Source organism: Nannizzia gypsea, genomic scaffold (genome assembly GCF_000150975.2).
Source record: "Nannizzia gypsea CBS 118893 supercont1.2 genomic scaffold, whole genome shotgun sequence".
In the NCBI taxonomy this organism is placed as follows: domain Eukaryota; kingdom Fungi; phylum Ascomycota; class Eurotiomycetes; order Onygenales; family Arthrodermataceae; genus Nannizzia; species Nannizzia gypsea.
In genome coordinates this window covers 2,808,751-2,823,735 of record NW_003345200.1, presented here as the reverse complement: position 1 = coordinate 2,823,735, position 14,985 = coordinate 2,808,751, and the positions used below count along the sequence as shown (strand labels likewise).

At 47.0% G+C, this 14,985-nt stretch overlaps 5 protein-coding genes across 5 annotated transcripts; 3 read left to right on the top strand and 2 right to left on the bottom strand.

Annotated features, from left to right (window-relative positions):
- Nucleotides 1-984: 984 nt before the first annotated feature.
- On the top strand, nucleotides 985-1,712 carry MGYG_03083 (rhodanese domain-containing protein; the record flags this gene model as incomplete). The annotated part of the gene is made up of 2 exons (XM_003175510.1): nucleotides 985-1,245; nucleotides 1,314-1,712. The coding sequence occupies 2 exons, from the start codon at nucleotides 985-987 to the stop codon at nucleotides 1,710-1,712; spliced, it is 660 nt and encodes a 219-aa protein (XP_003175558.1).
- A 322-nt stretch (nucleotides 1,713-2,034) lies between these two features.
- MGYG_03082 (eukaryotic translation initiation factor 5B) lies at nucleotides 2,035-5,323 on the bottom strand (the record flags this gene model as incomplete). The annotated part of the gene is made up of 3 exons (XM_003175509.1): nucleotides 2,035-2,278; nucleotides 2,352-4,810; nucleotides 4,886-5,323. The coding sequence occupies 3 exons, from the start codon at nucleotides 5,321-5,323 to the stop codon at nucleotides 2,035-2,037; spliced, it is 3,141 nt and encodes a 1,046-aa protein (XP_003175557.1).
- A 970-nt stretch (nucleotides 5,324-6,293) lies between these two features.
- Nucleotides 6,294-10,486, bottom strand: MGYG_03081 (thermotolerance protein; the record flags this gene model as incomplete). The annotated part of the gene is made up of 5 exons (XM_003175508.1): nucleotides 6,294-7,772; nucleotides 7,827-8,008; nucleotides 8,074-9,661; nucleotides 9,723-9,837; nucleotides 9,891-10,486. The coding sequence occupies 5 exons, from the start codon at nucleotides 10,484-10,486 to the stop codon at nucleotides 6,294-6,296; spliced, it is 3,960 nt and encodes a 1,319-aa protein (XP_003175556.1).
- A 1,475-nt stretch (nucleotides 10,487-11,961) lies between these two features.
- Nucleotides 11,962-13,296, top strand: MGYG_03080 (TBC1 domain family member 20; the record flags this gene model as incomplete). Its single annotated transcript, XM_003175507.1, has 3 exons — nucleotides 11,962-12,145; nucleotides 12,210-12,341; nucleotides 12,413-13,296. The coding sequence occupies 3 exons, from the start codon at nucleotides 11,962-11,964 to the stop codon at nucleotides 13,294-13,296; spliced, it is 1,200 nt and encodes a 399-aa protein (XP_003175555.1).
- Nucleotides 13,297-13,532: 236 nt separating this feature from the next.
- Nucleotides 13,533-14,674, top strand: MGYG_03079 (YIP5; the record flags this gene model as incomplete). The annotated part of the gene is made up of 4 exons (XM_003175506.1): nucleotides 13,533-13,577; nucleotides 13,653-13,704; nucleotides 13,806-14,511; nucleotides 14,578-14,674. 4 exons carry the CDS (start codon nucleotides 13,533-13,535, stop codon nucleotides 14,672-14,674), a joined length of 900 nt encoding a protein of 299 aa, XP_003175554.1.
- Nucleotides 14,675-14,985: the final 311 nt, after the last annotated feature.

Genomic DNA, 14,985 nt, shown 5'->3' with positions numbered 1-14,985 from the left:
AAACACCGGTTCGAGGATACACGTCACCTTAATACCTAATTCCCTGCACTCCTCCACTTCTTCTTCTCTACTTCTTTTACTCCTCCTCATTTCTCCTAACACACTGAATACATTATATACAGTGATTCTTTTACAGCATGACGGGCTTTGCCTTGCACTCCACCCTTATCTCCTTTTATTAATGTCCCCATCCCAACCCTTTCTCTTCACTTCTCCCTATCAAGTCCTATGGAACCTCTCTACCCCAGACGTTCCCTTCCGCCTTATGATTCCCACACCACTACCCCCTCTTCTCCTACTACACTTTTGACTTCGCTTTCGATCTTCTTATTTTGTTTCTGCCTCACGTCTCTTTACGCTTTTTCTTTTCTTTTTTCTTCTTTTACATTACTTACTTCATTGCAAAAGCTTTTTAAGTTCAGAAAACGGCTCGTATATGATATACGAGAACTGAGCGAGCACCTTGCCTTGTCAGCTTTGGCATGTCGGCCTCGCCTTTGGGAATGGACAGGGGGAACGGGGACGGTTTTTTACGCATCGCAACAGCTAATCAGGCATGCTTATGGAGTGCATATAATACTTAATCGCTATTAATGAATGATATTCGGTGAAGGCACCTCTTTCTCTTCTGCTTAACCTCGGCTTCCGTTCGTCCACTTATGCTTCGCCTTATCTTGTTTCTTTTTCCTTCCCGCGAACGTATGTTTAGCGTAACTCCAGTCAATATTAATGTCAATGTCTCAGCGTAACTCAAAAGTGTTTGTGTTTGTTTATTGTCATTTTCTTCTTCTTTACTTTCCCTTGCGGTTATTACATCATCAATCTTCGGAGTTAAACTAAAAACCTTATTTTTACCCTGCGGAGGCGGCGTCGACTTGCCGAGCCCAGCGACTTTTTGTCCGACGACGCATGGTAGCTTCACCAGGCATTCAGTCATTCAATCTAATAAGTCTGATTACTTTGGCCAACAAGGCAGATAGCAACATGTTTTCTAATAGAACAGCCCTTCGTTTATGCTCGAAGGTGGCTTGGCCTTCCACCCGCACCGTTGCACTACCTGCGGCTCGTCGGCTGCAGGCCATAGGCGTGCGAGCGCATTCCACCATTACCGCAAACACCAGACACCAAAGGCCATATACCCAGCCAGCCAGCCAACAGGCCCGACTATTCTCCAATTCAGCTTGTTTATCACAATCAAATAGCAGCTACGAACCTCTCTCGCTAAAAGAATACAAGTTTGAAGATGTAAGGCATCCTTCGATACGTCAACGCACCCATACAGAATATATATACCTAACATCGGAAACAACCAGATAAACTCCTCCTTACCCAAACAAGACCCTTCCTCGCCCTCCTCAAAGCCAAATATAATCCTAATCGATGTCCGCGAACCACCCGAGCTCGAAGCTACGGGAATCATCCCATCCGCTCTCTCCATACCCATCGGATCCCAAACGGACGCCATGTTCCTTACCCCAGACGAGTTCTTGACTCGGTTCGGTTTCCCCAAGCCAGGCGTGGAGGGAGGCGACAATAACACTGCTGCAAAGATGGTGTTTTACTGCAAGGCCGGCATTCGAGCTCGCACAGCAGGTGAACTGGCTGTTAGGGCGGGGTATGACGCTGATAGAATCGGGGTGTACGATGGAAGTATTTTGGACTGGGAGAGGCATGGCGGGAAGGTAGAGAGGTGGGATGGACCTGAATATTGAGGTGTTAATCTACGTCTATACCTCTTTCTCTTTTCCTTTTTTGTCACTTCAATTCTTGTATAACTACGGTGGATAAGTGTATTATTGCATGGTGGCAGGGCATGCATGCGGTGATTGAAATTGGTTCAAAATGCAAGCACGAAGCGAATGTAAAGAGTGAAAAAAATATGATATTCTACGCAATTAACTAATGGAAGCTTTGAAATACCCCACAAGCAAAGGTAGACAAAAAGTCATTACAAACATAGCTGTCTTGCATGCTGGTTAACATGAATCATAGTATCTTCTGGAGATTGGGCGGGTTCTGGCGCTGTAAAGACTCTCAAGGGATATCAAACACTGGCTTCAACTTTTTAATAAGACCCCATTCCTCCATCGTTACGTCTGATCGGTAGAACTCCTTAAGTGTGTCTATGCTCTTTCTGGAGATCATCGAGTAGAGAATATCCTTTTCTTCGAGCTGGCGGCCGTACAGCGGCTGGTTGGGTCCTTCAATCTTGATGGCGACGGAAGGCTGTCCCTTCTTGCAGATAGGGAGTTGCTTGTGGTCTCGCTCAATGGACATCCTATACAGTCAAGTTAGTACAGATACATCTAGTATAAGAGTGTATATATGAAATAAGCCGGGGGTATACTCACACTCTACCGAGACTGATGATTTCTTTCTGTCCTGTGGTTGGGTTGGTTTTCACGGCGGCAAGGGGCGTTAGAAGACGAAGGGAGCCTTCAGTAACATCAACACCAATAACAATCGGATCCTTCTTGTTGAATACAGCAACAGGTGACAAGACACAAGGGAAGACAGCTTGTAGCTTGCTCTCTTCCTTTCTCTGCGCAGCAAGCTCTTCCATATGCTTCGTGAAGTCGTCGAACAGATGATAAATGATATCAGCAGTGAAAATCTTAATGCCGTTCTCATCTGCATAAGCCTGGGCTTCCTTATCGACCTTGACATCGAAACAAAGCATGACGGCGAACTGCTTGGCTTTTTCAAGCATAGCACCTGCACGCATGACATCACGTTTGTACACAGGTCCGATAGAGATGTTGGCAACGGGGATTTTGGATGTCCTCAAGAACTCTAGCAAGGCTTCGAGAGAACCAAGAGTAGAAGCCTGAACGGCAACACCACGGTTGTCTCTGGAAACCTTGCTGAGAAGGTTCTCTAGATCAGACATGACTTCATCCGTAAGATCCTCCTCGTCATCGTCATGGTTGACCACAAGAAGTCGGGAACCAGCAATAGCATGTTCGAGATCGTTGGCAGCAATCTTGACACCAAGGGCAGCCTTGACTTCCTTGTTATGAACGTATGCAGATTTGAGGCGGAGTTCTTTCATTGGGGCTGGAGTTAGAAGAGCTCGGATATTTGTGACAATAGCGCCGTTGAGACCGCAAAGGACGATACGATCTCCTTCGCGAAGCACACCGTTAGAAAGTACAACATCAATAGTAGTACCGAGACCCTCGATAACCTTCACTTCCAAAACAGTACACTCGACTTCTGAGAGGTACATAAGTGCGTTGGTCATACGCTCCTGGGTAAGAGTGACAAGTAGCTTAAGCATATCAGGCACACCCTCTCCAGTATGAGCCGAAGTAGGAACCAAAGAAACGTTACGAGCCATAGACTTGTTTTCATAGTACAGCTCGGAGTTGAATCCTTGTTCTGCAAAGGCGAGCTTGGTCTTGTTAACTCGGTCTCTAAACTCGCTCTGAACAGTCTTGCTCTGCTTAGCCAAACTGTCCTGGAAGCCGTTGTTATCAATCTTCTTCCAACCGAACAATCTGTCTATCTTGTTCAAAGCCACAATGAAGGGGGTCTTCCTATCACGCAAAAGTCTCATAGACTCGAGAGTCTGGGGTTCCAAACCGTGCATAATGTCGACAACCAAAATAGCAATGTTGCAAAGCGAAGATCCTCTTGAACGCAGATTGGAGAAGGACTCGTGCCCAGGGGTATCGATGACAAGCAGACCAGGAACCTTGAAGTCGAATTTACCATCTTTGTTAACAACTGCGGTCTTCTGGACGAGGGCGTCAACAGGGAAGTAGGTAGCTCCAATTTGCTGGGTGATACCTCCAGCTTCTCCTTCTTGCACGTTGGTCTGCCTGATCTTATCCAAAAGTTTGGTCTTTCCAGTGTCGACGTGTCCAAGAATACAGCAAATAGGGGAACGGAGGTTATCTTTCGACTGTGCTGCCAGGGCCTCCTCATGCTGCTTTCTTCTTCGCTCTGCTGCCTCTGCCTTTCTCTGCGCGAGAGCTTTCTGCGTAGATGTGACATCTTCGTCCTCGGATTCTTCATCGGAATCTTCTTCGGACTCAGAGTCTTCAGGGGTAGCTCCCTCCAGCGCCTCCTTCTCAGCATCCTTGGTAGTTGTCTCTCCAGCCTTGGGTTTGGCTTCATCTTCCTCATCAGAGGAAGCGTCCCAGGACTCCTTGATGTCATCATCACTTTCTTCGGCCTTTTTGGCTGCCTCAGCTGCCTCTTTGGCTTTCTTCTCCTCCTCCAGTCGCTTTCTCTCGGCCTCCTCGGCTTCGTGTTGTGCCTTCGCTCTGGCCGCAGCAGCTTCCAGATCTTCCTCCTGTTTCTTGCCTCCACGCTTCTTCTTGTTGTCATATACTGGCTTCTTCTTTTCCGCAGGCTTTTCTTCGAGTCCAGCAACTACAGCACCACCAGCCTCCAGCATCTGCTTCATCCGTAGCTCATTTCGGTCCTTTGCTTCCTTCTGTGCCTTCGTCAAAAGCTTTCCTTCACGTCTAAGCTGTTCCTTTTTCTCCTTTTCTCTCTCCTTCTTCTTCTGTCGGACTTCCTCTTTTCTCCGTTCCTCTTCCTCTAACTTCTTGCGCTCTTCTTCAGCCAATGTCTTCTCAAGCTCTAGACGGCGTGCTTCTTCTTCCTGTTGCTTTCGTAATGCCTCTTGCTGCCTCTGGATTGCAGCCAAATGGGCCGGGACCTTCTTCTTCTTCCCAGAAGGCTCAGCAGCAGGAGTTGGGGCCGGTTTGGTGTCAGCGGCCGGGGTAGGTTTGGCAGCTTCTTGTTTGGCAGCAGGCTGAGCAGCGGCAGCAGGACCTGCTGCTTTCTTCTTCGCAGCCTAGTAAAACGAGATGTCAGTATGGATTATTGTCCACCTCAATCGAATAATACCCTGCCTTAATCCATATCTCACCTGTTCCTTTTTCCTCTGCTTCTCTCTCTCCTTCTTTTCCTTTTCCTTTTCTTTCTTCGATTTTAGCTTTCCGCCCTCTTCAGGTTCTTCTTGCTTTGCCGCCTCCTTCTTTGTAGCTCCCTTTGCCTTTGGCTTTCCGGCAAAGACGTCATCTTCATCAAACGTGCCCTCTTCAGGCTGCTTGCTCTCTATAGTAGCAGCAAGGTCCTCTCCGTCCACAAAATCGTTGGTGGGTTTCCCTCTCTTTGCCTTCTTGTTTTTGTTCTTCCTCAGAGCTGCGAGTAGTCCACCACCCAAGTCATCGTCTTCCTCCGGAGCAGCAGCTTCAGCTTGAGGCTCTTCTTTGTTCTCAGTCTGGTTTACCGGAGCTATCGATTCGCCCAGTTCTGCTTCCCAGTCGTCATCGGCTTTTTTATTTGACTTCTTTTTGGGAGCCATATCGATTCGGTCGTGTGCGTAGTGAGTTTTCTTTTCCTGTAAACGAGTTTAGCAAGGAACCTGCCGAAAAAAATTTCCAGGAGATTGATGTCAAGCTGAAGCTTACCCAGCGCTTCTTCACTGTTCTTATATGCGGGATTGGTATAAAAGCGAGGTTTGTGGGTGTCTTCGTCCCTCGAACGCTTATCTGAAAAGTTGATAGCGGGTGGGATTAGTTAAAAGAACTTGATTCACTGCTTAACTAAGGTTGGGGCTTTTCCGCCTTTAGCTGCGACTTCGGCTCCTGCTCATTAACTAGGCCCCTATTCTACGACTATGTCTATAATCTGTCCCCTTTGTACCTGTCTCCCACCCACGCTCTTTGAACTTAGTGAGTACTATAGATACGGAGTAGGTAGTTAGTTAGTGGGGGCCTATCTTTTCCACTTGCTGCTGGTTAAAATTATCAAACAAAGCTCAAAATTACTAAGCTTAGAGCTCGCCTATTTTTTGGTGGCTCCGATTTTTGATATCTAGATCAGCAATACATTGATATACGGAGTTTTTAGAAGGCATTTAGGACGATGGTGGAAGTAGTGTAAATGCTACCGTATCTTGATATCTCCATGCAAGCGTAGGGTTGGCTGCTTTTAAGTGCCCCCCGGCCTGTTGTTTGTTTGTGTGTGGCGAGTTCATTTGCAAGGATGCAACGCCGGCCGAATGTAAATATTCAACGTTGTTTCTTTTTCATCCCTAGGCTGAATGAATGTTCATAGTTTGGTTAAGATAGAGAGTGTCGAGTTGTAGAATTTTTGATTTTTAGTGCACCGTTTCCCCTTTAATAGGCAATGCAAAGTATCCCGCTATGAACAGCTATAAGGAAAATAATTAAAGATAAGGAATGGTATAGATCCTTCTATAACACGAGCGGGAAAGTGAGTACGACTTCCATTGAGAGCGTATCATTAAACGCGCGGAGTGTTGAGGTGCATTAGATTTCAACCCGGAGGATATTCTCCATCCACATGAGGACATCTGTAAATGGATCTTTTGTCTCACCCACAACCAACCTGGCAAATTCGATGAATCTTTCCAGCTTCTTCTCAGCATATGCAGGCGGAGCATTGTCCGGGGTGGTTCTCCGCATCATATGCTCAAGATATCTAGCTCCGCGGTTGATAAGACGGGCAAGAATGTCCCCATCGATATGCATGTATTCAGGCTTCTCTGGCATAGGGCATAACTCATCCACGGCCGTTCGACGTCTGCGGCGGAAAGGACAGATATTGGTGTCCGCGAGACAGGAATATTGAATAAATCGAAGGATGCGCCATTCGTTCTCTGTGAGCATTTGGAATCTATACAGAGTGCCATCCAGTGTCGTACCGTAAACCATCTCGCAGCCGCCAGAGTGGGGACGGAAACTTCGACATACTCGCACAACTGCGGATGGGGTGATTGCTGAAAACACAGGCCGAACCAACCTGTCATCTTTCAGCCCAAACTCCCTGAGACCAATTATTGCTCCTCCCCGATTAGCTGTGAATATAGTCTTGAGTTCTCCGTCAAGATTCACGTGGTCAAGTCCCCCCTTATCGACGCCTGCTTGGGCATGCAATAGCAGGCCCTCTTGAGTCGCTCGAAGGACTATTAGTGAGTGACGGGCAGTTAGAACGTATATCAATGGCTCCCTAACGGTGATTGAAACTGCATGGGATTCAAGATGGTGAGGTTCCAGGGTCCGCCACTTTCGAGTGGACGGATCCAGCGTCTGCATTAAAAGATCGTCCCCAGAGGCCACGATTAGGGAACTCGGTCCGAACGGGGTTATTGTTCGGACTGGTTGGTTGTACGTATGGATGCGTTTGGTCATGCAATCAATGTTCCCGATACCTGGTGGGCTCTGGCGAACTGTAATGTAAACAACTCTTCCTCTGTATTCAATAGAGACATCTCTCCCTGATTTGTACTCGGCCTGTGGAAATGAGGTCCCTACAACAATCATATGGTACTCATTACCTTCGCCGTAGAATTTCCAGTCTACCAACGCTGTCACCTTTTCACCCGATGCCCCAACAGGTTGGCGGGTGAGCACAGTGGGAGTAGATGATTCGTTGCCACTAGCCCTCAAATCGATGGGGGCTGAGATAAGTGTCTCTCCGTCTGGATCTAGAAACCCAATCTTGGGCCATATCCAGCGCTTTGTTCCCTCTGTCGACGGAGTGAAGTCGAAATCCACCCTATTATAAGCCACAATTAACTTGTTTAGATATTCGGAATACACAAGCCTTTTAGGGTTTCCACGGACTCGTATCTCGCGGGGCACGGCCTTTGCTACTTTCTCCAGGCTACAAGCAAAGAGAGTATTGTCGGTAATACATAACAAGGAGCCACTTAGGCCCGTGGCTGGGGCATGTGCGGGGAAATCAACGCAGTTGAATATATCAACAACGGGCTGCATCTTTTCGGGCTGTAATCCAATTAGCATTAGGTTGTACGGGGTTAATGGATATCGGTAGCCCACCTTGCTTTGATCGGTGATCCAAACTTTCTCCAGCGAATAATGTAACGACGTCTCAATTGGACTATGTGATACCCTCCATAGGCCTGGACCGCACGATACGACAGCCAAGGTTTTGTCAGATTCGTAGCCTCCAATTCGAACTGAGGTTTCGCCTAGCTTATGAGGAGGCAGTTGGTGCATTTCTATGGAAATGGACATTATTTTAGCATTTTACCACTCCGCAAGAAAATTCCCAAAAGAAGCTTACCAAATGAAGTATCAGCTTGTGTGATTCTGAAGGGAATCAAATGTCCACTCCGAAGGCCACAAAACAGAGCTACCCGCCTTTTCCCCTCGTCAACAGTAGATATGAATTTTAGAGATTCAAACACTGGGGAATCGAGGTCATCTTTGCCCATCAATATCCCATGTTCAAGGTGGGGGATCAAGCCTTCCAGGCCATTTATTGTTATAATCAGGAGTTTCCCTTCGCTTGTCCCAATAAAGAGATATAGTTTGCCGCCAAGCTCTTCAATATCAAAGCAAATTGGTTCCTGGTCAAGAGCAAGAGGAGGCCCAACAGGGGTGCAAGTGCATCCGTTTTCGTCAGAACTGACGCGTCGGAGTTCCACACGAACATCGCTACCGTTTCTTATAGCTACGACGACAAGAGACAGAGGCCCGCTGGTGAAGGCCGTGACGGCTCGGTCATTTGGGTTAACCCATGTTATAGAAGATCGTTGCTGAAAAACAACATGGCTCAACCGTATGGACGCATCAGTGACTTGCATCACAATACCGTCTGGTGTGATGCTGGCCGCTAGCGTTGGGTGACCAAGGTCTAAACCACTTTCTTCGCTCATCGTATATGCTTCTTCAGTACCGCTTATTGGTATAAAGATCAAAGAGGAAGTCATAGGGTCTGTCAGCAGGCACAGGGTTCCCTCCCCTTTAGGAACAGGAATTCCCCATACTCCTGTTGTGCTTGAACAACCTCCATGCTCGATATTGAGGCCTATTTGTGCTTCGACCCCGTATCTCAGCTCAGAAATTGTACCGTGGTCAGGTCCAACACCAGAACATGTGAAGATTCGATCAAAGGGTAATCCCATGTCTTGCTGGGTGTCTCTAGACAATGGACCAGTAGTTGGGCGTTTTGCCTTTATGACAACAGTGTCTAGGATAGGACCCCAGTTCGGGACTCTTTGTATACATCTTGGCGGCTTTCGAGCATCTTCAATAAACAGGCCACCACCGCACATGCTACCGGCAGTGACCAAAACATCTCCAGCTTGATATCCTTCTGGGAGAATTGCGAAGGCTGTATCAAGGTTACAGCCGAGTGAACCTAGGTTCGACTGGCGTTCTATATCGCCAGACTTACCTATCTCTAGATACAAAACCATGCCGTCTTCTCGACAAAGGTAAATATCATCAAATTGGGCATTTCTGATTCGGTTTCGTCTGGCTCGAGCCCAGTGAGTCCATATTTGGTTTCTCGAACGTGGGCGATTTTCCAAGGTTGGAAAAGGGCAGTTTAATGGCGCTGTTGGCCCGTCTGTGTTCAAGACATTCTTGTAGATGGACATGGTGGAGTGTGTTGCAACCATGAAAGAGGTTGAGTGAATCAAGGGTATCAGAACTGTTGGCAGACGGTAATGGTTAGAAAGCTTGAGGTTTTTGACCCTTGGCTCCACAGATCGCAGAGTTTCCATGGAAGTCCAGTCATAGGTGACATAAAACGACTCGGAGCCTTGAGCTATAAGTAATAGAAGAATTATTCTATCATTGTCAGGTGGGGTTGGATAAAGGAATTCCATTCTCAAAATATCACCGTCAGCACGGAAGAAACACTCCTGTTTACAGATTACAAACGTTAGCCTTGATAGCTAGGGATATCGGTGCGGGAGACATTACCTCCTTGATAGGATTCACGGGCCCTTGTGCCATTTCAGCTTGAATCGTGGAAGGCGATTTCAGGGAGAACACCCCAAAGAACTTTTGTGCCGCACAAATGGCCATCGCTCTCGCCCTTGTACTTATTAGCATTACAAACGTTTTTACAATGGAAGATCTTAACTTTACCGCGGCTCTACGGCGATGTGTCTTCCATATTCCTCTAAAGCACTCGTGTCTGCTGGCAAGGGGCGCCTGGAATAAACGAATTCAGGGACGCCACGAGGTCCAGGCTTGGTAAACATGAAAAGAATTTCCTTTGAACTTAGCACTAGGACCAAGATATGAGGTGGAACCTTTCCTTCATCTAGTGATTCTTGAGTAGAGTGGCCTGAAGCCATTCCTCCTTGCTTTATTTCGTCCGCTAGACCAGGACCTGGCTGTGAGTTGATTATTTTGGCACCGATAATTCTGGAGTCGAAATCAGATTTGGTGACCACTTCTTCTAGATGACCGCTTGGTACCAGCTCCTTAATCTGGATGAACTTGTCTCCAATAAACACAACATCATTTTGATCTTGGTGTCTGAGACGCGCTGGAAGTATCCATTGAACAGCAGGGCCTTGAGCAAGGGTTCTAGACAACACTCCAGTAGCAGGAGTTTGAGTTTTCTCTGCTCTCCCCGAGATACTGTCTGATTCACGGTTTCGAAAAAGGAGTTCTCCAATGTCAACTGTTCTGGTGGCCCAGGTCCCATTGACCAAGACTGTGGTCTGCAACGACATTATGAAGTTCAAAGAAAAGCTTTATTGATCTCCGGTAGGTGGTAACAAAAGCTTACACCGAGAAAGTAAGAATAAGGGCAAATTTTGAATATGAATTCTCTAAAAAGGGCTGTTCCTCTGTTTTAATGCGGTCTACTTGTAACCAATATGCGGGATTCTGGCTACCATCCGTGTCCTGGAGCTGGGCTGCCCAAGAAAGATAGGACCATAGGGCAAACAGTAAGTATAGCGAAGGCAACGGCTGAGAGAATAGGCCTATATAGAATTTCCAGGTCCACTGCGGGGGTACTCCATACACTGCTTTGCTAGGCATAGAACCTCTAAACGTAGATTAGATGACCAGGGCTTGGTTGGCCAGATATGGTAGTATTGGCAATCCTATCTTTCTCTTGCTGGTATGTTTATGCGTCTGAGGAGGGAGAAAAAGAGATTAAATAGAAGGGTAGTCGAGATTATATATACCACCCTGTACCAGTGGTGCCTCAAAAGCAGAGATAAGGTATCCGACAGTCAAGATAACGCAGGGTAGCAAGATGGGTGTTTCATTTGGCCATGCCGGGTATAATAAAACCGCATTCCCAGTAAGAAAAAGAACAATTACCGTTGGTCCTAAGGGTGGGCTGGGATGTTTGTCGTATACAGAGATGTCACAGAGTACACAAACGTTCGGCGGTTTTTCGGGAGGGACTAACCCACAGTGAGGTTAACTAGACGACCAGCAAAAAGGACGTCGAGGAAGAACCACTTGTCGCTATGACGGTTTGGCGTAACGAAGAAGGAGAAGGAAAACCCCCAAGGACACCTTCACTTCCCCGGCCTTGTCAACGATAAAGAGAGTCGACCGTTTCCTGCTTCCAAGTACTTCCTCGCCTTTCTTGTTCTTCCAACCTGATGTCGCGACCCGACGGGAAGTCTTCCGGAAGAAGATTAATCCGCTCCAGCCAACCAGAGGCCGAGAAAGTGAAAGTTTGGACGTTACGCCAGTATCACCAAATCCAGAACAGCATCATCCATGGAGGTATCAATCTCCAGGCGGACCATTCATGTTAGCACATTTCGAGCTATAGATTTCTTCTAGAATATAGGCTGGATGCTGCTTGTCATACCCATTTCTGCCGCACAGATATACTTGCATATCTGGCCTTTCGGTGCTTTATCACTGGGCATTAGCTGCCACCGTTTTTTGTCTTGTGAACCGGTCACCTGTGGGACCATCGCTGTTTGTATAACTATACGCACAGCCGCCCCTTGATTGCTCGACATAGCTCTCCTTAAACTCGGTACCACTTAGAAGTTACTTTTTCTCTTCGCCAGGATATACCATATCTATTAAATCAACACAACCATCTCAGGTTGAACTCCTGCCTCCGCCATTCAACTGGCTACTCGGCAAGGCAAGTTTAATACCCTCAAAACATCAAATATCTTAGCCTATTGGACCTGTCGATGGAGGGAGACTAGAAGTGAACCGTGTTATGGCAAACCGAGAACCTAAGACCGGAGATATCAAACCGGGTAGGCTGCCCGTAGATTCAAAAGCCTACCGCCGGAAGAGAGCAGATATTGTTAAGGCAACCAAAAAACATGACATTGAGCAGTTAGCGAAGCTTGCCACCTCGGAAGGGGGTTTGCTGGAGGATGATATCCGGAAACAAGTTTGTAAGATAAGAGCTTGTGGCCTCCTTTCGCATTTTCGACAGCTTGGCTAACCGTTTCATATTAGGGCCAATTCTCCAGGGACATGTACGTGCAACCCACACTCAGGAACTTCCGCCACTGTCTGAGCTGCCCAACCATGGCGATGAGAATCAGGTCAAACTAGATGTGGATAGATCATTCGTCTATTACCCCAACTGTATATCGCCCCCCGCTTACCTTACACAAATGCATGCATGTTGTACCAGACCTGCTAATGTTCCCCATTAGATAAGACCGAGAAACAGCTAAAGGACAAAAGAGACGAATTATTAGACTTGATTGTATCGGTCTTGCGGCGAAACCCTATGCTTTGCTATTTCCAGGGGTACCATGACATTGCCCAGGTCCTGCTTCTCGTCCTTGGCCGTAAACATGCTTACCAAGCTCTGGAACATATATCTCTCTTTCGCATAAGAGATTATATGCTTCCATCTCTATCTCCCGCACTTACGCATCTTCAATTACTGCCTGCCATCGTCACATCCGTAGACCAGAAACTTGGCCAGCACTTAGCTGGCACCAAACCATTTTTTGCCCTTGCTGCCACCCTAACGCTTTACGCACATGACATAGAGGATTATGCTCATATTGCCCGACTTTACGACTTTATCCTCGCCCATGAGCCAGTTGTATCAATATACCTGTTTGCTACCATCATCCTGTCAAGAAAAGACGAACTGTACGATATCCCTCCTGACGAGCCTGAGATGTTTCACGGCATCCTGTCAAAACTACCCCGCCCACTAGACCTCGAGGCCCTGATCTCGAGTACAGTGCAAATATATCACGGCCACCCACCTGAGAAGCTCCCCTGCAGTGCGTGGAAATCCATACCCTCCTATAGTGTGCTTAAAACGCTGAGAAACCCTGGCTTGCAGTCGACCCCGGAGCAAGCAAGGGGCTACTTTCGTCAGCAGATCCGAGGTCTGCAGCGGAAAAAGATGCGCAAAGACGCAGTATTGCTTATTCGAAAGCACTCTTTTTCCATCAAGCTCGTTGGCGCCACCGTTGCTGTCGGGATACTCTCATACTGGATGATGAAGCGAGATCCTGACCTTATAAAACATCTCTGGCGTTATCTAGGACCTCTGAAGACTACCTTGGGGCTATGATCGGGTTAAACCACACGCACTTCTTGTACATTTGCTAAATGGCCTTCATATATACATAAAAATAATCACAGACTATAGAAAAAAGTTTATCAGCTGCTTAGTCCTTCATCTACTGCCATGCCCGTCCATGATGAATAGCTTACGTAAGCCGTATCTTCAAGCTGTCTTCTTTCCGTCGTCATTTCTTAGGCACCAGCATCCACCATATCCGCGACTATTACAATCCAATAGCGAAGATGGCAAATCGAGGCTACGATGCAGTAGTGGACGTTGATGCTGAGGTATGAGATGATGCTGCCGTTTTCTCTCATGTTGCTATCAGGACTGCCCCAGACTAATTGAACACTCACCAACAGGGCGACCTTGGCCATACGGACCTTCAAGAAGACCTCGAATTTCATTCCTCAAGTACGATTCGTGACTCCTTACAATATAATCCTTCTATTATATCCCTTTTTTTTGGTCATAGACAAGGAAATTGTATCCAATATAGCTGACTCATGATTCAGATTTCGACGAGACACCACGCAATGCTAAAGGGCATCCAGATTCTTCCTCGTCTTTCCTCGGCGGCTCATCGTCTCGACAAGCGGGCGGGTCAGGAAGCGCGGGATCCAATGCGAAAATATGGAGTATAGCATATTACAACCGGTACTTCGATGTCGACACTTCAGAGGTATTCCGACGATGTGTTTCGACCCTCTACCCAAGGTCGAACTTCCTTGACGTTCTTGACGGGAACCCAGACTTATACGGCCCGTTTTGGATTGCCACTACTGTCGTGGTAATCCTTTTCCTGACCGGCACTGTCTCCCAATACCTGGCAAGAAAAGGTAGCCATCATTTCGAGTATGATTTCCGTCTCCTCTCTGGTGCTGCGGGACTTATTTATGGCTACACATTCATACTGCCCGTTGCTTTATGGGGTGCATTACGTTGGTTTGGTAGCTCCAGTGCGGATTTGATCGAGTGTTGGGCGCTCTACGGATATGCCAATTTGATCTGGATTGCCGTTGCTTTGGTTAGCTGGAGCCCGCTTACTGCACTGAACTGGGCGCTTGTCGGAGTTGGTTTTGGCTGGACGGTGTTCTTCTTGCTAAGGAATCTTTATCCAGTACTAAGTGCTACGGATATGAAGACAAGCAAGATATTGTTGATAGTGGTCATAGTGCTTCATGCAGCCTTGGCCATTGCCATTAAAGTGCTGTTCTTTGCGTAAGTTAAAAAACTAGCCCTATCAACCCATACTTTACGCGAAGGCTAACAACATTCGCGTAATAGGCACGGAAGTTATGCTAAGAAGCATGACGATGACCATGATGACAAGCATGATAAGGGCGACAAGCATGACGACAAGGACAAGCATGACCGCTTTTAAGTTTATATGTTATACCCTTGGAATATCCTAGCTCTTCAGTAACTGATGAGCCTTTTCCCTGCAACATTAATTGAAAGATCCTTCTGAGCTTCTCTCGAATGCTGTATTATTGCTGTTTTCTTATTGACATTGTATTACTCCAACACTCTCATAGAATCTCGTTTTCCGCAGGGTAGTGAGGCTGGTGCGACTTTTTGTTGAGATGCTAAATAGCTCTGGGTATTGCCGAATTCTAGGAAGTCCTTTTTTATTGCAAATGTATAAATAACATAGTGCTCTCTCTTTGAAAGCGTCATATGTCATGTCACCCA